The sequence below is a fragment of the Ceratosolen solmsi genome, unplaced genomic scaffold, assembly GCF_000503995.2.
Source record: "Ceratosolen solmsi marchali unplaced genomic scaffold, CerSol_1.0 scaffold1, whole genome shotgun sequence".
Taxonomy (NCBI): Eukaryota; Metazoa; Arthropoda; class Insecta; order Hymenoptera; family Agaonidae; genus Ceratosolen; species Ceratosolen solmsi.
Window position 1 is genome coordinate 4,206,073 of NW_011948415.1, and position 26,435 is coordinate 4,232,507.

A 26,435-nucleotide genomic window follows, 5' to 3' on the forward strand; every position below is an offset into this window, starting at 1 on the left:
TTTGCACGAGTCACTCGTGTTATTAATAGTTGTTGTACCAATCTTATAAACATTCGCTAAACTTTCAATAATTATTTTACAATTAGTAATGTTTCGATCGCTCTTTCAGCAGCACGATCGAGCAAAATAAAAGCTTTCGGTTAATGTCTAATAATAACGAATAATAACGAAATCTCTCTATAATTGGATAATCGACATGCAACTCGCAACAATCTCATCGCTATCTCATAAACGGAAGTCCTATTATATTATGATAAAATGAATTTGTTAGTAAATATTCGCGCAACCGTTTAATTCACATTTCGATTGGAAATTATTATGAGGAGCCTAATTAGAACGTAAAGCATAACGTGCGACGATCTGTTACTCGCAAACACTCACTCAAATCCACGCACACGCATAATATTTATTCAGCTTTATCGTTTGTACGATATAAAACTCGCTAGGAATACAAAAGTTGATGACTTTGTCAATTGGATGATATTTCACGCCGCGTGACTTATCCGCGGTCCCTTTCGCTCGTTACTTTTATTTCAGAACATTCATCTTGCTGAAACTCGAATGCCTCTAACATCCGAGCATTAACCATCACCGACTCTACTCGGAATATCCTCGCAAGCACGAAGAATGAAATATCGCTCAATTGATTACTGTAGTGTGTGTATAAAGTACAGCTTCTATATTCCTTTCGAGTCATGGCTAACGATTATTTTAATTACAACGAGGATAAGTCCATCATTGCCGATTAAAGTCACCGTGAAATTAGTTTAAAATTTTAGAAAATAAGAAATACCTCCCGTCAAATATACAATTTTGTTCAATGTAGAGTAAATGTATGCACGATACGTATTGTAAGAGCTTAACCATTAAATTTAATAACAACTTCCAATGTGGATTAGAAAAATATTAAATCTTAACTGTATATGGTAACCCTAATGTTACGTCGATTTTCACGGACCAATATGATCCATGCCCCGATTTTCTTTTCTTATATATACTTTTTCCTTCTCTTTTTCTTTTTCTTTTTTTTTTTAGCTTTCTGTACACCCCCCCCCCCCCGCCACCTCCACCACCGCCACCACCGCCACCCGTTTTTCTTTTTATCTTTTATTATACACATTCTCACAAAATGCTTAGCGTTATATTTTACACTCTATATTTTTTTAATGAGCTTTCTCATCTTTGGTACGATTCCACTACTCTATTATGTTTTTCTCATCATTTGTTGATTTTTTTATTCTTTTTTTTATTCACGCCCTTCAAGACGCAATTATGAGGCTTTTGGAATGTTAGTCTTTTTGAAATATAATGGTTGGAATTATTTTGTTTTGTTTTGTTTTGTTTGTTTGTTTGTTTGTTTGTTTTTTTTTTTTTTTTTTTTTTTTGTTAAGGTATCAATTGATACCACTGTCATTTAAATATCTATCTCCTTCGAACGACGACGTAGACTCCTTTCTTCCTTGTCCTCGTATGCACGCCAACGCCCATTATTATATCGTCAAAACATCTTAGGCGGTTTTTTAATCCTTCGTCGATAGTTTCCTACAATCTCTACAATATTGCAATATAACCACGCAGACCGCAGACTCGCGTTAAGTGTTTAATGCCGCTAGAACGCGTTCTTAACCGCTCCCATGACAATCGATATTATATACACGTTTCTGTCTCATAAGAAGCATTGTATGACACGGAACGTTAAGAGATTTTTATCGAGTTCACGGCTGGTTTCTGATAAAACAAATTGATTGCAATCGTACACTGGCACATTCGCAATTAGACTCGCACCATTCGCCACACTTTGGGCGCACAAACAATGGTCCATTAAAAAACCGTCTTTATTCATGAATGATTATTGCCGATAACGTTGCCATAGACTCGGGCTCGCAGCTTCGCATTCGCAACGAACGTCTATAAATGCCGTTGACGACGGCCTTTCAATGCTCTCGCAATACGCGCGACATAGAAATGAAGAGGCTGAGGCATAACGCGAGCCAAATGACGTTAGTTCGAGCAATAAATGCGAGCGTAAGCAGGCCCAAGTGCTCTTTATGCGCGTCCCGGTTAATTAAAACCTTGAACGGGTGGTTTTTAATCCTTTGATAGGCGCCCCGTTTTTTATCAGCACTCGCCGCAAGTCCAGACTGCGATCAAATATATGACACAACGCAGGGGAAAGAAGTGTTATCGGATAGGGTGCTAGTTACGTAAGACGTACCTTGAACGAGTTGTTCAAAGTGAAAAATAACTGCCCGTTAAGGGATGAATAATTTTCATTACTTTTTTCATTTTTTTTGAAAAGAGTTTTGAACGCATTGGAAAATTATAAATTTGAGATCTTATCATGATATCGCTTAGATTCGAGGGAACGATCAAGCCTTACGACTTGCGAAACGGTCAAATTACACCTCTACCTACCTACCTACCTACCTACCTACCTACCTACCTACCTACCTACCTACCTACTTATCTATCTACAATCATACTATTTATTATAATTTTAACGATAAAATATTATCGAATGGCGCCAATGCTCGATGCGATTCCTTCAATAGTATCTTCAAATTCCCATAATAAATTGACAAATGTAATTTTGCGAATTAAGGTGGAAAGTAGACTTCGTATATACGATATCGGATAGCCCTTGCGCGAGGAAAAGAACGTCAGCGATCGCTTATTTCACACCAGCAAGCCAATGACGTTACGTCATCTAAATAACTATCCTACATAAGCAGCAAAAACATAACAATATCGACATTCCAGATGCGTATGCGGAATAAAGCTCGGATTTACATGGCGGACGTGGCTATACTTGCTACAACTGGCACTCCTCGAGCACTGTTGCGCCTTACTAATCTACGAGTTAAAAAAGACAATTATACGCTCCCCTATGCTCGTCGAATGTAATTAATGTAACTTGACATGAATCTGCAGACCGTTTGTTATAATATTTAGATGATTTTCTCGCCAAACTCCTCCCGCCCCATAAAACCACGAATTCCATCCCCATAATTCCTTAATTCATTTACGCTAATTCGTTTCTTCTCTTCTCCAGCACGTATTTTCACTCTGATAATACTTATCACAGGCCGACGAGCGATCAATTTCTCATATAAACAAAAACATCCGTCTCCAGCGCGCAACAAAATTGACGATTATCAAATAAATACATTTCATCAAGGTCTCGCATATTTACTTCGTCGAACGCTCATTTGCCACTTCCATACCGCACACGCATCTCTCGATTAAATACCGATACCTCTCTCCCCGAGTGATTTTTCCTTTCCGGTCGCATTACAAGCAAAGCTTCAGAATTTTTAAGAAACTTTTAATTTCGTCCACCGCTCCCACACACACTCACAATAGATTACACAAGCAAATTGCACCCTACGCCTTCGCTCTCGGGGCAATATTCGCAAATTCGTCGTTCAAAGGAGATGGACGGATAATGGCCTCTTGATAAATTTCTCGCCAAACAAGAGCCCGTGCTTTTCTCTAAATTAAATCTTAATCGCTCAACATGCCGTAAAATAACAATGCCAGCTGCATTTATCGTATTTGGACTCGATTGACTCTCGCCCATATTTTTCCAATGTAAATCCAGTATTTCGTCGTGTCGATAGCCCCTAACGCTCGCTTTAATCGTACATTAGCTTAACGTGCGTAACGCGCGCGCGCTTGGGATTACCTTTTCAATTACAATCTGCCGTGTCAATTCTATCAGTTCTGCCAATCCGAGCAATAGCGTATCTATCTATACATGAACTGGAAGAGGCTCGGAGGAATGTAAATAAGCCGCTTTGTGTGTACTTAAAGGTTTGAGCGATGATTCAATTGTCCACACCAACTTAAAACGTGCCATATACCTATGGTATTTAATATCGCAATGAACATGGCTGCGGTAAATAAGGTAAACGATTTTTTATTTTTATAATTTGCTTCTCACTCAATTGGGGACAATCGTTGCCAATTTGGCAATCATTGGCCGCGTTTGCATCGTGATAACCGAGGATAAATAAGGGAGGGAGGAGCCGAGTAGAATCAACTCAAGTCAAGATTCGAGCGGCTGAGCGTGAATGCTCGACTGTCCCCCGATCCCCATCCCTTCATCGCCCCCCCCCCCTCCTACCCCTCATCGTCCCCGCCCATCATCCGGCAAACTTCTCGCCCGAGGAGCGGAAGCAACTTTCGAGTCAGCCTTAAAATAACGATTACGCGAACGTAAGAGTAGGAGGTGGAGCCGGGAAGGGTGTAGAAAGGAGATACGGGCTGGGCGATGAGATTGGATAGGGTTCGGGAATGTGGATGATGGTGATGGTGGAGAGACTCATTCCTCGGGCCAGCCGAGGTGCTCGCCGACGAGGTCGTAAAAGCGCTGGTTATGCTCGGCGAAGAACTTTCGTAGCTTATTCACGACCAAGGGGCTGACGCGCGGGTGCCTACGACCTTTGCTCTCCTTCAGGCACTTCTCGGAGGTGCCGTTGCGCATGCAGTAGAAGCCCTTGGTGCGATTGAAGTAGAAGTTGTGTCGGCCGATGTGCGGCTCGAGCCTGAGGAAGCCCTCGATACGCTTCAGCTGTGGTACGGGGTCGTCGATCAGCTGGTCCCCGTTCACCACGAGGATCTGCCGACGCTGGAAAACCTCGAGCCAACGGTGCATGTGCACGTGGTAGATGGAGATGGCGATGGGCCGGTACGACTCGTTCACGCTCCCGTCAGGTTGGATGGCCAGCTGCTCGAAGCTTCGCTGATCGAGGACGACCGGGGCCGGGGTACCGACACCCGGGGCTGCGCTCGCCGCGTGACTGCGCAGTTGCGCGTAATCCGAGATGGCGCGCGTCACCGGCTCCCGCACTATCAGCAGTAAACGCACGCTCGAGTTCATCGCGTGGATGCGCTCCGGCACCTGCACAACGTGCCAAACTCATTATCGGCTCAACGGTTAAACGACCTACCATCAGGATGATTGCAACGACCGATCGCAGACCAATTGCAGACCGATTGCGGATCTGCCGTCTGCGTCCTGACTACGGTATAGCCTGAGCCAGCGACTCGTCATTTCGCGATGACCTTCACGAATTTTCTAACTCATTGCTCGTGCGCGGAGTAATTTCAACTGGGGAGTCTTATTAAATGCTCCGACCTCGTTTCTTCAATCGTATTTTTTCATTACTTGTCTCTTCGTTTTTTTGATTGAGGAGAATTTGATCAATTACTCGTGTGCATATTTTTGATAACAGACATCGATGCTTTATATAATGGACAAAGTACTATTGCTACTGTAATACTGCATTAACAGCGAACATATCATAGCGAACTTTTCTTTTCCCAAATATAAGTGACAAAAGACAATAATAGCGCGTGCTATATTCTAATTTATACAAAAATAATTTTATACCCAATATATTCGACATTAAATTTTGTAACATTGATATTTCACGACACGATTATTTCTCCTTGCTTAATATTGATGCAATCATCCTGATTATTACAACGATCATATGATTATTAATATGATTATTGTCGTTATTGGTATCGTCGTCGTCGTCGTCGTCGTCGTCGTCGTCGTCGTCGTCGTCGTCGTCGTCGTCGTCGTCGTCGTCGTCGTCGTCGTCGTCGTCGTCGTCGTCGTCGTCGTCGTCGTCGTCGTCGTCGTTATTATTGCTATTGTTTATATTATTATTATCATTATCGTTATCGTTATCGTTATCGTTATCGTTATCATTATCATTATCATTAACATTATCATTATCATTATCATTATCATCATCATTATTATTGCTGTTATTATTATTATCAAGGAGGTAAGTTAAATTCTAAATAATGTATTACATAAATAGAGTTGTCAAAGCTTAATATTTCAATACTTTAATAATAAACTTACTTTACTAATTGGCTTAAATATTTAATATAATTATAAGCCAATATTCTAAGGGCAATAAACCGAATCAACTAATTCTTGTATGATTACAAATTTCTATATTAATAAACGTTGATGGAATTTTATATATTAATTTTCTTATAATAATATAAAACATTTCTATTGCAGTATTTGTGAACCTGTCCTAGCACTGGTATTGGCAAATGTACAAAATTAATTAGAATTTTTTCAAAGTTTATCAAATGTCGTAAAAATAATTTCATTAACTAGTGAAAAAAACCATTAATATTAACGAATTAAAATAATATCATACATGAAATGGTAATATAATTACAATTCACAAGGAATTTTATCTCAAATTCTAGAAGAATCATACACGTAACTCTAATTATAACATTAAAAAGATATGTAAGATCATTGCCAATTTTATTTGGCAGAATTCAGTTTCATTGAAAAAGTCGATTATTTCATAGGAATTTTCTGAAATAAATAAGCTACTATTGACAACACATGTAATTATAATGGCTTGAGATTTAAAATTCAATTACCTCCATACAGCCGTTACGCTTTCCTAAAAATGCAATTATTTTCTTAATAATTATATAAAAACATTACTTAATTCCATAATAATCTTGTAATATAAACTTTGCTTTTACATAAATAATGTATATATTAAGGTAATAATAATCAAATTATGTCAAAATTAAAAAAAAAAAAAACATCATCAGTAATAATTGAAATTTAACAGTTTGTTTCAAATGTCGAATACCAGTTTACCAGTTATTAATACTTTTACACTTAATTGGAAATTCGATGCAACCGATTAATAATTAATAAAAATTTTATAGCATCAATTTCAAGTATTTATGTTTTGTACAATTGAATATTTGATACAAATGTTGCCACTTCGTCTAAGCGTAACAACCTGGTTTATTATTTTAGGCGATTGTGCATACGTACGTGAGTGCATCGAGTGCTTTGGAGTGTGTGAGCGTTGAAAACATTCATAGGTGATTGTTAGTGCTGTGCAATTGTGGTAGAAAAAAAAAAGTAATAACTTTCTGTTGATTTTCAAAGAATTAATTTTAAAATTATTTCAACGTGAATTATCAAGTTTTAAACAATGACATTTAAATAGAAAATCAGAAAATGTAATGAAAGTTGAAATTGAAGTTACCTTATCTAAAAGATATTACATAATATGCAAATGCGATACCTAAACGTAAGATACAGCAAGTCTTGTTCAAACAATGCAAATTGATTATGATAAACCTGTATTTTATATTAATAAATAATTAAATTACAATTTTCAAAATATCATGAAATGAAATTTACATTTACACGTACATAAAATTAATATATTTTCGTGAGTATTATTTTTAACAATCCTATTGATCAATATTGATTCCATAAATAGTAATAATAAGCACCAATAACTACCATATTTACTTATCGCACTTACTTATGACACTAAAAAAAAAAAAAAAAAATTAAGAAACCAATTACTATCATTACCCAACCTTGCCAATGGTAAAAAGTTGCCTGAAAATACATTTATGACACATTATATACATATTTGAATGCTTTTGATTGATCAATTCACAGATTTATTTTATAAAATCAACTTCCGTCATTGTTAAATCGTGTTTGCACTAAACGTTTTCCGTTCGATAATCATCAAATGTATCTAACGTTATAACGTAACAATTTGTCTTTAACATGAACGACTAATGCTGGAATAATATTTATTATAAAATATTCGAATATAATATAATATAATAATATTGAATATAATAAAATTATGGATAAATATTTTATAAACCTATTTAAACAATTAAACGGCATTATTAGTTATCTTCTTAACATTAAATTTAACTTATATTTTCAATTAAATCTAGATCGCTTTCATTTTCTCATAATTTAGTCAATTAAATGCTACATTCAACCACTTTCTACAGCTTCCAAAATACAATCTATTACATTTCTATCAAAATATTGTATAAAATTATTAATACAATTAAACTATTTGTATCAATTTTTAATTTCTATTATGATTTTGAATATTATATATCAAACGTGTTATCTTAATCATAAAAATTGCGAAATATAAAAAAATCTTGTTATTTCTTATTTAAACAGAAAAATATAAATTGCTTATATTATAGACAGTGCATACGTGCTTGTTATTTATATATTTATTTTTTTTTTTTTTTTGAACATGCAGTGCGCCTAATTTATATGAAGTAAGCATTATTCAATCGATGTATTTCATAAAAAATTTGTTTCTGATAATTTCATAACAATAGAAGCGATTGGATTTTCTTTTAGTATAAATGTGACATCAAACTAAATAGAACGAAATGACGTAAATCTAAATTTATTTTTGAAAATCTAATTTGAAAAATCATTTCATAATTAAAGAAATATAATAAAATAAGTATTTAGAATATATATATATATATATATATATATATATATATATATATATATATATATATATAATCTCTGCAAATGCATTATCGTTAAAATTATGAATTATCAATTACTGTCTCATTTTTGTAATTCATACATACGATGTATTGTTAAAACAATCAATTAACCGAGGATATTACAGTTGCTCAATAAAAATACAACGTATTAGCCAAATAAGAAAAGGCAATGTAATTATAATTGATCAGTTGATAAATTTATTGTATGAATCTTAAAATTACTTGTTTTCGTTTGAAAGGCTTTAATTATCGGGGTGACGTTTAATGTCATTGCTGCATTCATAATTTAAAATTCTCAATTGAAAGTCAATTTTAATATAAATTAGGCATTATTTTTTCCGGGCACAAAAGATCGAACACGTTCATTAAAAATAAGCAAAGAATACAAAAATTCACTGGTTATCTATCTGGTGCAACAAATCAGTTAAAGCTACGTGTGCATGCGTATCGATGGCATTCTATTATAATTTCATAAAGGAAAATATAAATAATATTCGTCATCCAGATGAACGTATGTGTACATACATATATATTAGATGATAAATTTATCTTGATTCACAGTCATACGATGAATATTATATTTAATCTTTGAGAGATATATTACTTAATCATTACAACTACTACTATGAGCAAATGATACCGGAAATACCGTTTATTTTTAGTACAGTAAATTAGTAAAGTTATAGAAGTTTAAATAAAATATCAGTTGAAATTTAAATGCTTGGTAAATAATATATATATATATATATATATATACACACACACACAGATTGAACTCAAATATACAAAAACTCGTGCTGCATTTTCAGGTTATCAAGAATTTCTGTGCACTTTTTGAGATGAAATCTGATTATTAAAATAAATTATATAGGATATTGAAGAATATAATATATATAAATAAATCTAGCTTCGTAATTACTATAAATCAATATTAATTCAAATGACTATTAATTCACATGGCTAAGGCGTCATAATATTATTTAATGCATGATATTACTTAATGCACGCCTATACATAATGTAATAATAGTTTGTTGAGAAAAATAGTAATTAATTACCGAATAATCGGGTAATCGTTAGAATTGTCAGTGAATTTTGAATAAACGAGCTTGTAGCGCCAAATTTGCATAATCTACAGAGTGAGTGCAGGAGTAATAATATAAATTGGCAATGGTGCAAGTATTTTCTAAGAGCAATCGAAAATCAAAATACAAAAAGCAAACTCATTTCCCGAAATGCTAGAGAGGCTCGGATAATCGGATGTAAAGCTTGATGGGATGTTATTGGCCCAGCGGGACGAAAGCCTGGGGCATCCGTCCGGAGCTTCGCACTCACCTCCGGCGTGACGAAGTAGCTCGGGCTCTTCTCGATGGTTACTTGGCCGCGGAACGAGTAGGGCATCTTGCGCCTGTACCACTCGAGGCCCCGCTCGTAATTGTCCTCCCTGTCGAAGAAGTGCACCTCCCCGGCTGCCTTCTGTATCTGCGGGTGGAGGAAGAGCATCTCGAGGAGGGCGCGTGTGCCGCACTTGCGGACACCGATGATGATCGCCTGGGGCAGCTGGCGGCTTGTCTTCGGGAAGTGGACCTTACCGGGGAGAATGCCCGGCGGGGGCGACGGGGAGCCTACCTCGAGGGGTTCCAAACGATTAGCGGCCGCGCGTAGACTGTAGACCGCGCTGTCGTAGAGGATGTGGAAGGTGACGAAGAGGGAGAGCAGGGCGACCGTGAGGAAGGCCGCGGCGATCTTCGATCGTGAGACGCCTACCACCAGGATGCAATCGGATGGCGCATCGACCTCGGCCGGCCTCATGGCGGGGCGATAACTGCACCTGAAATCCCCGACACTGTCCATTAAACCCGTCTCGACTTCCTCTATTATTTTCCAGAGTGGCTGGCAACATTTTACGAGATTGGACACGAAATAATGCAATGAACTGCGTTGTTTTTCATGCTTTAGTACTTATTCGTCGTCTATCTATCCTTGATAACCAATCAAAATATAAGGTACTGTAGGTCTATTCGATATATATATATATATATATATATATATATATATATATATATATATATATATATATATAATGTACTGCTTAAATGCATGCGAAAGTAATATTAATCATTATTTAAGTGGTAAGTTAGAGCCACCGTCTTCGTTCACAATTTAGTAATTATTATTTTCGTATTTTATGCATTAATATTCTTGCAATGTTATTTTCATGTACCTGGATCGCTTCATTACATACTTGTTTTATTTTTTCTTTATTAATTTTTCCTCAAAAATAATGCAACTTTTAGTTTAAACTATATGATGCATAGTGTGACAAACTATTTAACGATGCAAACATTATGAGTGCAATCGATTAATAACAAATATCTTGTTATTATATAGTTTTTGTCTTTATGGATCCTAGATTAATATAATTAATTCATAATGTTCACATTGGTCATAAATTATACCGATATAATGACTATTTAAATTAAGTTACTTTTTGTTTTTATTTTATTTTATTTTATTTCTCGTTCTGCTAGGGAAATAATTGTCTCGGTAATCTTATCTATAAAAAGTAATATGTATAAAGTATTATTTTAAAATTTTAATATTCAGCTTAATTTTCGACAAAGGTTAATTTCACCAATACTGCTTAATAATACAATAATTATAAATACAAAAAAAAAGAAATAAGATCTAATATTTAAAATTTAGATATTTCCAATATAAAGTTTAACAATTAATTCTTATCAAAAGATGAGAATAATGCACTAAAATTTATATAAATAAAAATTGTAATAAATTATTTATATTTATATATATATATATATATATATATGTGTGTGTGTGTGTGTGTGTGTGTGTGTGTGTGTAGACTTAAATATATTACATTTGCATGTGTACAAAATATATAATTATTAATCAAGGTATATTTTATATAAATTTTATTCATTCATAATTTTCACATGAAATAAGTTTTATTTATGTAATATAGTTTAGAAAATCATATTGTCTTCTATTGTTATTAAATTCTGTTGAATATTTTATTGCTGACTTATGACGTCTTTAGTATTACGAGTTTATTATTTCTCATTAAAACAGATCCTATAATCTCATTGATATCCGAGTATCATAAGAATAATATTTTTACGTACATTATCAGTACATATAACTATTGTAAAATTTATTTAATTTAATTATTACAATTATATAATTAAATAATATTAATTAAAATTTTTATTTTAAATATATTTAATTATATCAATACAATATCAACGCTATAATGTTAAAACAGATTAATATTAAGTCCATAGCAAAAACGTCATCTTAAAGTCGTTAATTAAATTTTTTCCACCACTTTATGCAAAAAGATTTCTCTTTATATGGGCAAATTTTTCTATGTATGCAATTTATCAATTAAATAAAAAATAAGGAAATTATTATTATAATTTACAATATAGTTTTATGACAATATTTTATATTTGGAACATTTAAAACATCAGTAATAAAATACTTTACCTTATGAACGTCATTATTTATGTACTAATATTATATATATATATATATATATATATATATAGATGTCTCTTATGTATTGCGGAAAATTAATTCAGAAATTCTTAAAATATAGATTTTTACGAGCTTATTATTATTTCCTATAAAACAATGGATAAACAATATAAACAATAAATAGATAACTTCTTAAATCATGATCAATAAATAAAATAACATTATTTTTAATGTTATCTCTTTTAATTTTAAATGTACAATTTAATATTTAAAATTTTTTTTACATTATAATGTAATTATTCAGATATAATGACTTATCAAAGATTATTAGATAATTCCTGTTTGTCTATATGGGTTTTTGTCAATCAATTAAAGTATTATTCTTTAATATTTCTATTATTCGATTAAAATTTGTTTTATCATATTTTTAGAGCTGAAATGTTGAATTTCACAAGTAATGGCTACAAAAAGGTTTCAACAACAACAAAATTTACAATTTTTTAAGCTCTTTAACTATGTAACATTATTTTGCTATATTAATTTTTAATCATCACCAACTAAATAATAATGACAATATGAGAATTATAAGCATTTGATATATTGAATGCATTTAATTGATATAAAATAATTTCATTACGATACACATTGTACATGAAAACTATTAAAACATAATGAGAACCTTTCCATAATACTACAAGTCACAGCTTATTTTTCTAAAGAAATTTCTTCATGCAGCTTAACTTATGCAAGTATTGAAATCTATGGAATAATAAATGTTCGTTCCATATATTTTTATTTTTATTTTCCTTTTTTATCTTTTTATTATTATTATTATGTTTTTTTTTTCTATAGCTCTATACGGTAAATATAGAACAGCCAACGTCTTTGTTTTACTTTGCATCCGTGCCAGTTACGAGAAAATGGTTGCATTTATACGGAAGCGCATTTCGTGTTTGTACTATACACTATTATTAAACTGTTCCTAGGCACTTATTCATACTCAATTAGAAATCAATATGAATAAAAAAAATCATTTAAAATTTAAAGGTTCATTTTTGCATCTATAACAATGTCAATAAGTAGCTCGAATAAGATGGAATTTATTTTATGAATTATAATGTAAAATCTTATGTACTTTCAAATTAAAAAAAAATTCTTTTACAATACTATTGTTAACCAGCAATTTACTCAATTAATATATTATTTGTACTTTTCAAATTATCAATTTAAATCATTCAAATTTCTTCGAAACTTTATGTAAGTGTAAATTACATTAATTAGTGTCAAATTAAATTCAAGTCTATAAATACTTGATGGTTTAATAAATAATTTAAATTTTAAAAAAGAGAATACCTTAATTTATTATAATGTTTAATTTATTTAAATATTGAGGGTAAACAACTGCCTTTTTGTTGCTGTATACTAGTTATTGAGAATAAAAAGGTTAATATTAAAAAAAAAGAGAATATTAATAAAATAGTTATATGTCATATTTTTTCTTTATTTCTAAATTTTAAATATTAATGATATATTTTATTAAAATAAAGCCAACATTGAAATTATATTTTACTCGGTAAAATACATATATTCCTCTACGTTAATAACTACTTTTTCTCATTTAAATGTAAATTTCAAAATTTTCAGTAAATTAATTATTATATTGAGAGAGAGAGAGAGAGAGAGAGAGAGAGAGATAGAGAGAGAGAGACAGAGAGAGAGAGGAGGCGGGATAAATAGTATCACGAAACATATACAATTTTTCTATTGATTTTTATGAATTTAAAAAATGTTGATTCATTAATGTTTTGCGATAATATAAAATAATTTCCCTAATATATACAAATTACTCTCCTAACAAATAGCTAGAAAATATTTATATAAAAATCTTAATTATCATTAAACATATCGTAAAATAAGTTAGTATTTAATTATAAGCAAAATAAGCACATTTACAAGACTTACATTGATAATCTTATAAACAATTCAATAATTAGGAGTTTCTTAATCCACATATTCCTAAAGCCATTAAAATTTTATGAAATACCTTTAATTTTATTTCATTTATACATTCCTGCTATTATATTTAACGAATAGTTTTTAATACAGTTATACTTGTTTTAAGGCACAGTAATAATGAAAATAATAGAAAAATCGAATCCATTGACTACAGTCACTGCTGTTTATTGTACAGTTTAGTCTGACTGTGTGTTAGCGAATTTCACAATTAGTTCGATCATAAACGTAGAAATTGGGGTAAAGCTCATCAGTAGTCAGATTAGAACGGGAAAGAGACAATGAGTGCAATTGTAGAATCTGTATGCACTCATTAAGGGTATCGGAGCGAATATTCAAAAGTAAAGTAGAGACTTCGACGTGCAACCTTAATCGTTCAACAAGTCTATTTTCTTTTCAAACACAAAAGCCACATTATCCATACTTGTAATTTTTCAATAATCAATGTAAAAGAGCACAATCGAGAGTTTGGTACCTTTTTGTCAATTATAGCAACGCCTACGTTATAAAAAAATTAAAAAACATTGATGAATAAATTGAAAATATACCTTAATATTTATAGTGTACTTATAATCTTTCTTGGTAAGAAAAAAAAAGAGATGAAAATGATTAGCTTACAGGTCGACAAACGCATAAGCAATAAAACACAATCCTAGCATTAAAAAATACTTATGTGTTGAATTTCAATACTTTGCCGAGTAAAAAAGCTGCAGCTTTAACTTTCGCGTCGTTCGAGCTGACCTCGTGAGAAAGAAATTCAAAGTTCAACGCACCGACTCCAAGGTTCTTGATATATTCGCGCGTCTTCGGACGATCGTTGAAATTCGTCTCCAGGATGCTTCGCAAGCAGTGCCAATAATATCATCCTACCCTTGTCCTCATTAAATCTCACCGCGCACAGCGCTAATACTTACTTAGTAATTAGTAATTACGCGTAGAAGAAGCAGAGCCAGGTTCTAGGTATGACCTCTCGGTGTGTAATTTTCAAGCTCTCGAGCAAAGGAAGCCGAGAGTCGTCATCGCGACCACGTTACCTTTCTCCTCCGTTCCTCATCTACGAGGAGCCGTTGCACATTGGGCTGTTAAACTAATATTGACTATCGAGAAGCTCGTCGACATGGTAGATGGGGGCTTACCACTTGATTTCATCTCTTTGTCCAATTTTTCGCGCTTCGTCGTTACGAGCGAATATATTGCTAGACTCGCTCGTTTATTCAAATCAACTACGCTACTTACTTTAGTAACATTTGCCGCGCATTTCCCGCACTTTGCTTCGCCGTACATATCGATGTAACTTTACGTACTTCGTGCATTTCATCATCTTTAACTTGGTGCTCCTGTCATTAAATCATTAATGCATCCGACATTTTTCGTGGAATTTCTGCGCCTAACGAACGAATTAATTCGCGCATCGTTACTACCGTATACGTCGATACACTGCCTACTAACACATACTTATCGTACGTATTTCTATTTTCCGTAGAAGGTTATTGCTGATGTCCGCTGTTTAAGTCGTGCCCGATGTCATTATAAACATTGTAAATCTCATTGCTTCTTCTTCTTAATTAAGCGGCACAAGCAACAAAAGAGAAAAAAAGAAAAGGAATAATAACGTCAACATAGCATAACGGAATAGATTTTATTTTAATTAATTATTTCTTTGAATTGAACGCGCTCAAATTAAAATAATAATTACAATGTGTTTGCGTGTCAAACACTACCACAAGGATGTAATGTATTTTAAGTAAATTTAAACGATCAAAGATATTGTCATCGTTCGGTAAAATAGAATGAAAAAATATAGGCCAGCGTTATAATCACATAAAGGCTACTCAATTGCGTACTTAAGTATTTATTAGTTAATACTTTGTCTTCTTCTCTCATTTTCCTTCTCATTATAGAAAGCAAAGGAACATGACTGTTGTCTGTTTTGTGACTGTTCGTCTGTAAAATACTCGTCATCACGCAAGACAGAAATGAATAAAGAACGATATGATATGGAGTGAGGGAGAGAGAGAGAGAGAGAGAGAGAGAGAGAATTGAGAAAAGAGTAGTAAGTATGGCGTGCAGCCCGGTATATCATGCAAGTGCTTCAATACGGCGTAATTCAAAGTTGGTCCCCGAGTGCAACAACCGGCGTCGTCTATTCAAGCTTTTCTGAATTTGTTAAGCACTTGCAATTTTATATTTAATTATTCTAAATGACAGTGTGAAAATAAATGCATCTAAATGCAACGATCGATGCAGCATCAAATCAATGAAGTGATCGAGAAGTTCTAAACGAAGAAAAAAGTTGTCTCGCTGGCAATAGGTTGCGAGCCAAAATTATTTTATAATGAAAATTGCTGGGAATAAAGAGATTTCTCTTTTCTACTATTTCTATGCTCTTTTAAATAATTTATAAAAATTATCGCGTTTCTCAATATCACTAGGTGCATTTACGAGATAATTAATCGAAATTTCTCGTAGCGCTTGTCCGCTATGATTATATATGTGCAACGGAATAAAAGAAATGAAATTATTCAGGAAATTATTTATAGAATTTTCATTATTACCCAGTTTTGGTAATAATAATATATCTTAAGAATGTTGGTAAAGCGGCTTTACATTGCTTTCCTCCTTCTAAAGTCGTTTTAAACAAAGACATTTGTTTATAAAATTATAACGGTTATAAATAATCTCATACAATCATATTTCTGTGTGTATTATAAAATTTATTCAGATCTTAATATACAAAGAATTTTCATTTGTACTTGTGAATAAATTAATTTTTCATTGAAAATATTGAATTTTAAAACATAAATATATATTCTCTGTTTATTTGTATGAAATTATTTCAGTTGGAGTCCAATAATGAAGCCCAACGTATTCAGATTATTTATAATAATGATAATTTCATAAATATTTTTTAAAAATATAATTGCATTCTCTGAGAATGAATGAGTTTTCGTTTACTATGAATTAATTATGCTAATCGGGAAATGTATATATTAAAGTAATTTCTGTTATTGTCAATCCTTCAACTTGACCGTAATATATAATTTATAATTAAATTTAATTATTTATTTTGAAATATTGAAAAAAATATGTGCTACTAAGTTTAATAGTTTTTCCACCGTGAAGGACAAATAAAATTACTTTAATGTATAATGTATAAAAAAAATTTTCTGAAATAATGCATGTTTATTTCATATAATTTTCTCATTAAAATATTCGTTAATGTAAATTTATTTAAACTTAATGATACAGAGAGTCTTGAAAAAACAAAAAATCATTAAATGCCTTTGATCTAATTGCGAAGCAATTTATCAGTATAATTATTCTTAGATAAATAACTTTTTCAAGTGACTCGAGCATACGTATAACTCGACAAAAGATTATTGGCTATAATGTCTTGATTTTTTTTTTTTTTTTTTATGAGGATAAGAGTGTTGGATAACTTTCTTTCATCGGTACATGCCATCTTATCGAAGAATAAAGCCTGATAGTAAGAGACAAAAATTTGAAAAAGTAAGTCTAATAATAACAGCACCTTAAGCAAGCCAACTAAAAGTGACAAAGAACGCGAGAGTTGCGGAGGGTCGAGGGTCGAGGGTTGAGAGTTGCGTGGCGACGGGATGGAGGAAGAGCAAGAGTAAAGTAAAGAGAAAATAGATAAAGCCAGACGTGAAAGTATAGAGCGAGACTTTCATTGCTCTTGTTGGGTCCTTAACTCGAGTCGTAACTCAAGAGGAGGACAGATAAAGTAGCTACGCGGCCCGCACTACGAACAACTGGGAGAACTACTCGCGACCTAGAGTCTCCCTCCTCGCCCAAGGGGATTCGTCCCTTATTCCTCCCACCACCACCCCACCCGCCAGCCCTTACCACGCCAATTCTCATCACACACACACACACACACACACACACACACACTCTCTCTCTCTCTCTCTCTCTCTCTCTCACAATTTGCCGGCCATCTGTACTCGATATTACTTGGTAAGGCTGGTGGAAGTAAGAGAGGAACGGGTGATCACCGAAATAGCGAACGAGAACCTTTATCGGTTTGTCGAATTTTCGCGCGTAGCCAGCAACGCCAGTCAGGATGATGAACTGCTACGCGGAAATAAACTACTCAAGTGCTAACACAGTCGCTGTCTAATGGCTGTATTAGTCGATTCCTCTCACCTCCGTTTCTCCCCTATCCTTTCCCTATCCCCAATCATAACCACCACCTTTCACTACTACGTCGATATCACGGAATTCAGCAACTTTTAAGCGACAATTTATGACAAATTTACGTATTCGCGTTGTAAGTTGGCACTTCGAAGAAACGATAATGAAACAACCGCGAGTGTCGAAAGTGCGCACAGCGTGGATAAATACGACTTTCCTTTCCTTTCCTTTGACTGACATTTAAAGCTGCGCCGTCCGAAATTTACAAACTCAAAGCACATTCGACTGCTTTATAGGTATTTAGATATACGAGCAATTATACTAATTCCATCACTATTAATTACCATTAACCACATTTGTTCGTTGAACATTAGCTGATGTTATTTATAACAAATGAGGAACAATGTCACGTATCGTTTTATTTTAAGAGACATATGCCCTCACTTTATTATAATCTCGCGTACCACAATTTCTACCAATTAATATTCTATATGATAAATTGACTTTTTATTACAGTTTGTCCTCAAAATAATATCTCAAGGTATTACTCAAAGTCAATGACAATAAAGGATAATTTTCTTCTCATATCGATTTCTAATAAAGTTATCGGGAACACTCTGGCACTACAATTAATCTACTTTATTCAAAGAGCTTACAACTAAATTAACTAATTTATTTAAAATAATGCATTTCTTGCTGAAGGTAAAGGATATTTTTTCAATTTTAAATTCATGTCGGTTTCATAGGTAATTAAAAAGTGATACGTCACTTAATGGTATTTTAAATAGGTGTGATTTAAAATTTTCACGATTTATGTATGAAGTTTAAAGAACAAGAGCTTTTTACTTTTTACGTTGCGAATTTCTAATTTTATAAAGGCAAAAATATTTAATCGACAAATTTCTTCATTATATTAATCCTACAAAATTATCGTTAAAGCCCATGAAACCATTCTTATTACGAGATCTTACAAAATTTTACAAAAAGATTAATTTATGACTATGTTATATAAAAGCAGCGTTGATAAAACATAAATTCGCCTGCCGATAAAACTAAATTCAGAATTAAGAAATCCAGAGGAATTTATTAAACCAATTACTTCGCAGGGCAGATATAATCTTAAATTACCCAATACTCAGTTCCTTTTAATAATCACGTTTACGGAAAAAATATTCTTATAATTATATATAAAATATAAATTATGTAACAAAGTACCTTTTCTAAATAAATAAGGTAATATTAAATAAGACTTTTATTCTGCCTCACGTTTCATCTACATAAGCTTATTAAAAAATTATTAAAATTCAGTTTTAATTTAAATCTAATAAGTAATTTTATAAATTTTACCAGATAATTAATCCAAACTTTAAGTAAGTACACAATATTTCTTTCACACAATATTTATAAAATATTTATTACACAATTAAATAAGTATAAGAATTTTACATTTCTTAATACATATTGTCATTTTCTTCTTTCTTTTTGATTGACTTTTTTTATTTTAATATATTTACAAAAGCTATTTATCCTTTACTAATGGAAATACCAATGAATAACAAATTATTCATAATTACATGATCGGTAATCATTCGTCCATGTATAATAATGCGATATAATTCGTATTTCGGCTACGTGCCCTTAGGTATATGTATCACGGTAATTTTTCGATATAATATTAAAAAGTTTATAATATTTAAATAAAAGGGGACAACAATTTTATATACGTTGGAATGTTACTTGAAAACTTAATCCGCCATACTCAGTGGTGACAAATATTTGTAATACCTTCTGGCGACTTGCCAAGTATTTATTGCAATTATCCAATTGGACGGGCCTTTGAAATTCTGCGAGATATTTAATTTTATGGCGGATTTCATTTCAATTTATAACTGTCTTGTTTCAACGATATCATTAAGGATTAATGAACAATGCCAAGGCAACAAACAAAAGTGAAAACAGCAAAACGGACGAACGATTAATGACACATAAATAAAAACAATTATCTATCACATAGTTAATATCTCGTATATATGCGACTACGTTTATTTATTATTTATTAAATTATATTTTAAAATATTGCACGTAAATTGTTCAATTCAAAGAAAGTCAATTTATTACATAAATTTTTTACAAATCAAACGACAAATATGTTAAAATGTGTAAATATTGTTCGTATTATGTAAAACAAATTTGATTAATACGACTATTAATATCAAATAAAATGCCAAATGTAACAAATTATTAATAAAAATGTCCGTTGAGTAACATTTAAAGTATAAAAAAAATAGCGATAGAGTGTTATTTATACATTTAATTAACAAAAATGTTGTAAAATATTTATATATCGTATAATTTTTCCTTATTTTAATCAATTTAATAATACTTTTGTCTCAAATAATCTCTCATGAATATCTCAATTGTAAATATAAATGTTATTTATGTCTCACTATTTTCAACATCGAACGTCAAATCAATATTTTGAAACTTACAGACAATAATCTAAATATGTTAAGGAAAACTTGTAAATAATGTGGTAAACTTGAAAAAAAAAAAATGTCACCATTTAAAATCACTATTATTACTTTTTTTTTATTTTTTAGATTTATATTTAACATTATATCCAAGTAAATACTGAATTTCTTCACTATATATCATTAAAAATTATAAAAGTATATTCAAATATAGTACAGCTTGAGGTTAGCGTTTTTTTCTTTTTAAATTATTAGTTGTCAAGAAGACAATTACAATGCACATAAAAATCATTTAATACTTCGCGTGCTCGATTGACTTTACCGTAAAGAAAATTATATATCAGCAATTACGATAAAGAACCGATAGATCTTATACACTCTGAAATTAGTATTTCATAAATATTAAAATATAATTAGTTCTATCGTCAAGAAGAAATAAATTTAACAAAATATTAAGATCTTCAATCATTATTATAGCTTTGAGAGAATAAAAATTCATTCAAAATTTTATCATTTTCATTATTCATAGAATATTATATACATGAATTGAAAAAATTCTATAAAGATTACAAGAGAACGCATAGTTAGTAATAATGAAAGGAAAAATAATTAATGGAATAATTAAATAATGGATTAGATTATGAATGAGCTTTTCCAAAGAACATCCAACGAATGTAATGACGGAAACAATAATCACATTGAAAGGTGAATAATTTGTAGTGGATATGAATTTCTTATAATTCCACAATTTAAAAGAATTTCGCTCAACGATATAGAACGCGCGTGTAATGAAACTTTAAGTTTACAATTTTATTTACATACATCAATTATGAAATATTAAGATATTAATTGCTTTTCATTGCCGTTGAGATAGTTCAGCACGAAGATTATCAATAATATTTCTCATTATTAATAACCAAATAGGTACAATTTGAACATAATTTGGTAGTAGTAAAAATAATTTATGTAATGAAATTCCTAATTTTCTGCTTCAAATAAGTTTTAAGCAGATTTGTACCTACTACCAGCGTTAACTTACAACAACCTAACGCTGTCCTCTTTCGCAACCCACAAATTAGAATGCAATTTAAATTCTATGACTTGATATACTAATTGTATTCACTCTATTTATCTCTATCATTGCCGTGTAATATTATTTCCTAATATTTCCTTAAAATCATACGCATATATCGATGTAGTGTATGAAATTGCGATTTTCCGAGTTACAATTATAGTTGTCACTTGTTTCAATGTCGGATAAGTTTCAGCAATTAAATTGATTGTATTAAACATATATACATTAAATATGCATTTAGAAATGATTTAATAAACATACATTTAAAACTATGTAAGCTAATGTTAGGAGTAACCTACATCATTATGATTATCAAATCAAGCATATGCGATTTTTCATATGTCATATTTATTTTTCTATCGAAAATTGTCGTGAATGATGATTGCAGATTTTGTAAAGTTCAGAATAAATATTCACGCACAATTAATAATCCATTTACATTATGTTTCTCTTATATAAGAAAGGAAGTGTCGATTTTGTAATTATTTTCACTTTTCAATGTCTTAAATACTTAATAATATCTAATATTTTATGTAATAGAATCCTATCGCTCTCGATAGAGAATAAAATGAATCAACATAAAAACAAATCTCAAAGAAATTTCTTAATCTCTATGTATTTGTCTCTATGTATTATAATACATTCATTATCATCATTATATAATCTTTAATTTTATTTAGAAACAATATATGTATATATATATATATATATATATATATATATATGAACGCAGGATAACATATAATTTTGTAAAAATGTTTCTTTAAATTTAAATTTAATGTCGCCAACAATTTCTTCATCATTATTCATCGCTACATTAATGCTATAAGTATCTCTTAATACAACTAATTTTATAATAATAACCATTATAACTATTTAAATTCAAATCTAATTTACAATTACAGACGATCATCAAATTAAAATGTCATATTTTAGTTATTATTTACGATTGTTTTAGATAATTTTATATACGATATAATCGTTAAAAACGTGAAGTATAAATTATATAAATGTAAATTATATAAATATTACAACAAATTTCGATTATTCGTTGGATTATTAAAACAAACTGTTTTTCAACAAATTTTCTAAATTCTAAATCATCAATTATATTTTAACTTTAATTATTCATATATTCAAAGCGACTCTTAGCTATCTTATATGTTTTCAATGGCCTATCAATTTAATTTGAATATTTCTTGTACTATAATAATAACTTAAGATGTCCGCTGATATCTTATGGTTAATTTTATGCTAATAATCGCTTGGATAATCAATTTAATATAAAACTTAATCACAACATTGATACATCCCTGATAATTCTTTATAATCTACGAATTCTTTAATTATTTATCAGATATGATGTGATGTATGAACTTGAGCTTTAGAGAGCAAAGTCCATTCGAAACTATAAAAGTTGGAAAATCATCGAGAAAATCATCTATAAAATTAAAAACTATTCTCAAATCATTCAATCTGACAATATTATTTATCTACAATTTTAATGTTTACATTAAATTAAGTATAAGCGATAGAATCTAGAGTACTAAAAAAATAATACCAGAACAGATTCGTATTATTTGACAGAAACATAGTTGGGAGAATTTCTAATGTATTCGTAATTTGTACATTATAAAATATAGTTTATATCTTAGATTACTTTTATAATAAAAAATAATATGCTCTTCTTTAAGTATTTTAGTTATAAGATGAAAGTTCATTTGTATAACAGTGCTCGGAAATTTTATAATTAAAAAGAATAAATCATCGTTGAAAATAAGGAGATATTTGTTCGAATGTATATCTGACATTTTGAAAATGCCTGGAAAGTTTGAAGTCACGTAATACATAATAATTGCTACCAGATCATTGTAAATAACTAATAAATTAATGTAATTGTTGAATGTGGTATTGAACATTCTGAAATGTAAACTACCGTTACAACCATTTACTCCGATAAAAATTAATTTACTTTAATGAAAATTTTAAGTTCTTGTTAATACCACCAATTATCTATTTAGATATTTTAAGCATGATAATTAGATTTTTAATTTAAGCATTTTAAATCCATATGCACAAAATCAATTGCCAATCATTTACCTTATGTAAGTATTTCCAAGACTATTTTAAAATATATATGTCACATAAATATTCTGTTTTCATTAATGAAACATGTTTTTGGCAAGATTTATGCATTTAATAATTTTAAAATAATACGTCTCTCAAAGTTTTAGCACAAAATCGATTTATAGCACTTCACGATCAAGTTCAGCGTAGTGTAGAGTATCGCTTACCGCTCGTGTAAACGAACACCAGAAAGCCTCGAGAGTCCGCAAATCAAAAAGCAAAACAGCAGGATTTCATAAATACACCAATCACAGTCAATAAAATATCATGAATTAAAATGGCAGTATGTCGATTGAACTTGAAAACATCAAAATCGACTCTTTAATTTACTCTTTAACTCGTCACGTCCGCAAAGATGAGCTGCCCTTGCGATCGCCGAAAGAGCAAAAAAAAATTTAGCATTAAATTAAAATGCGTATAAAAAGCTCACTGTTTTAATAGCGACGTGTTGGTGAGAGGGAGTAAAGGGGGGGGGGGGGGGGGGGGGGGGGGGGGGGGGGGGGGGGGGGGGGGGGGGGGGGGGGGGGGGGGGGGGGGGGGGGGGGGGGGGGGGGGGGGGGGGGGGGGGGGGGGTGTTTTATATGGACTCCCGATGCCCGCAGGTACATGCACATACGCGCTCAGGTATATACGCGGATAAAGAAAAACGCTTCGTCTTCTCTTCGTGACTGGCTGCCGTCGTGTTTTCAACTTTAAAATTGATGACCTTATCGCGTAAATCGCCCCAATTACGGCAGAGCTACATTGCGGAAAGGAACGATTTTCTCGTCATGACATTACACGCGCGCGTCCACGAAACTTTAATTAGTTAATGGTAACGTTGTCTGCCGCCCGTCGTCTTCCACTTCTTTCGACTTAACGAGTACAAAGAATTATAATGATCATTTCGAGTGCTAAATATGATGAAAGGAAGAACTTCATCTTTTTTTTCCCCTTTGAAAAAGTGTTTAAGACGTCGTTGATCGACTGTCAATCCTCTACTGTTCACTGGTTAGTCAATAGCTATTTCAATTAAAAGCTCATCCCCCGACAAAACAATGAAATTCCCAACGTCTCGACGGCGACGTTCAGCAATGTTGTCTTCCATATCACATTCATCGCGATGAATAGCTGAACCGAGATAACGATAAACTAAAAAGTAATATCCCAATCTATTGCCTCTTAGAGCCGCTGACCATAAAACAAAATTTGATAGAAATGTACTTACATTTGAATACAGAGGAAACATAAATGCTAAATTCCATTCAACAATATGTATAAATAGTTTTAAATCAATGAAATAGTGATTGGGTATCTATCGAATATGATTATTGTGAATGTAATTGTACCTGTGCAAATGTATTCCAAATGATTTGCAAAAAAGGCAGCAACAGGAGCGAAAAACTAATGTTAAGAAATAAATGAAATGGCTCTCGCATAAAAATCTTGGCTCCACTTTCCTTCCACTTAACATAAATACAGGTATTTAAATTACCAGTTTCAGCTATTCTAAAATTACATATTTTTAATTAGATACGCTACTTTAGAATTTTTATCATATTTTAATTGAAATCATGGCTAAATATTTTCAAGTTTAATTAATTTTAATTGCAATATCCAATGAAATATTTTATATGATACAGATTATTATTATTATTATTATTCTAAATTACCAAAGTTAACATACTTTTTTTTTTTTTTTTTTTTTTTTTTTTTTTTTTTTGTTTTTTTTTTTTTACAGATATACGTACAAATAAGGAATTATTAATATTATTCATCGCTATTTGTATAATAATAAACAATATATATTTGCAACGTATTTGCAATTTAAAATATTTTAATAACCTTCGCATTAGTAATTCCACTATACATTTTTATTTTATAAAACAACTATTTATAATAACTTTGTACTACATTATATTAGCTAGCTACTTTAATAACTCAAAATATGAAACTAATTACAAATATAGCAGCCTTTTAAAATATAAGTAACTATTGTTAATTTATGTTTGACTTATTTGCATAAATTCAATGAAGCACCAAACTGGAATATATAAATTTATTGAAACTTTTATAATAAATCACTAACATATTAACTACTTAATATTATTTGTACTTTAATAAAATTTTTCATTAGACATACAAGAAAATTATTATAATGACATTGTCCTAAGTAAATTAATTATTAACCTTAATAAATTTATCGGCACCGTTAAAAGATTACATCATCACATTATTAAGATTCTAATTTCATTATAATTTTTTTAAAAAGCTTCTTTTACAAAGCTTTTAAATTTTGTATAATAATTCAAAATATTTGTAAAAAAAAAAAAATAAATAATAATCGTTATACACACACACACACACACACACACACACACACACACATATATATATATATATATATATATATATATATATATATATATATACATTTGTATTAAATCTTCTAGAATTTCGCTTTAGAAAATAATCAATAAGTATCATCGAATATTACAGATCGATAGAAACTAGACTAATTTAGGTTACATTTATTTCAAAATACAAATTAATAACAACACATTATAGCATTAACATTAAATTGACTTTCCATCAAATATGTACCATTGCTCGAATGCATTATTTATTTATCAAAAGTAACAATAATATTATACTCACAAGACATCTAGAGGGAATTGGGGAGGCCACTCGTGACGATACCAAACCTTTATGGTCATTTGTCCCTATGTGTTTCCTCACATTTAACTG

General features: G+C 31.1%; 1 protein-coding gene across 1 annotated transcript; it reads right to left on the minus strand.

The window, feature by feature from the left end:
- Positions 1–4,236: 4,236 nt before the first annotated feature.
- On the minus strand, positions 4,237–26,435 carry Hs3st-A (Heparan sulfate 3-O sulfotransferase-A). Its single transcript, XM_011507689.1, has 3 exons — positions 26,346–26,435; positions 9,702–10,197; positions 4,237–4,903 (listed from the first exon to the last, which is right to left on the minus strand). Exons 1-3 carry the CDS (start codon positions 26,402–26,404, stop codon positions 4,325–4,327), a joined length of 1,134 nt encoding a protein of 377 aa, XP_011505991.1. The 5' UTR covers positions 26,405–26,435; the 3' UTR covers positions 4,237–4,324.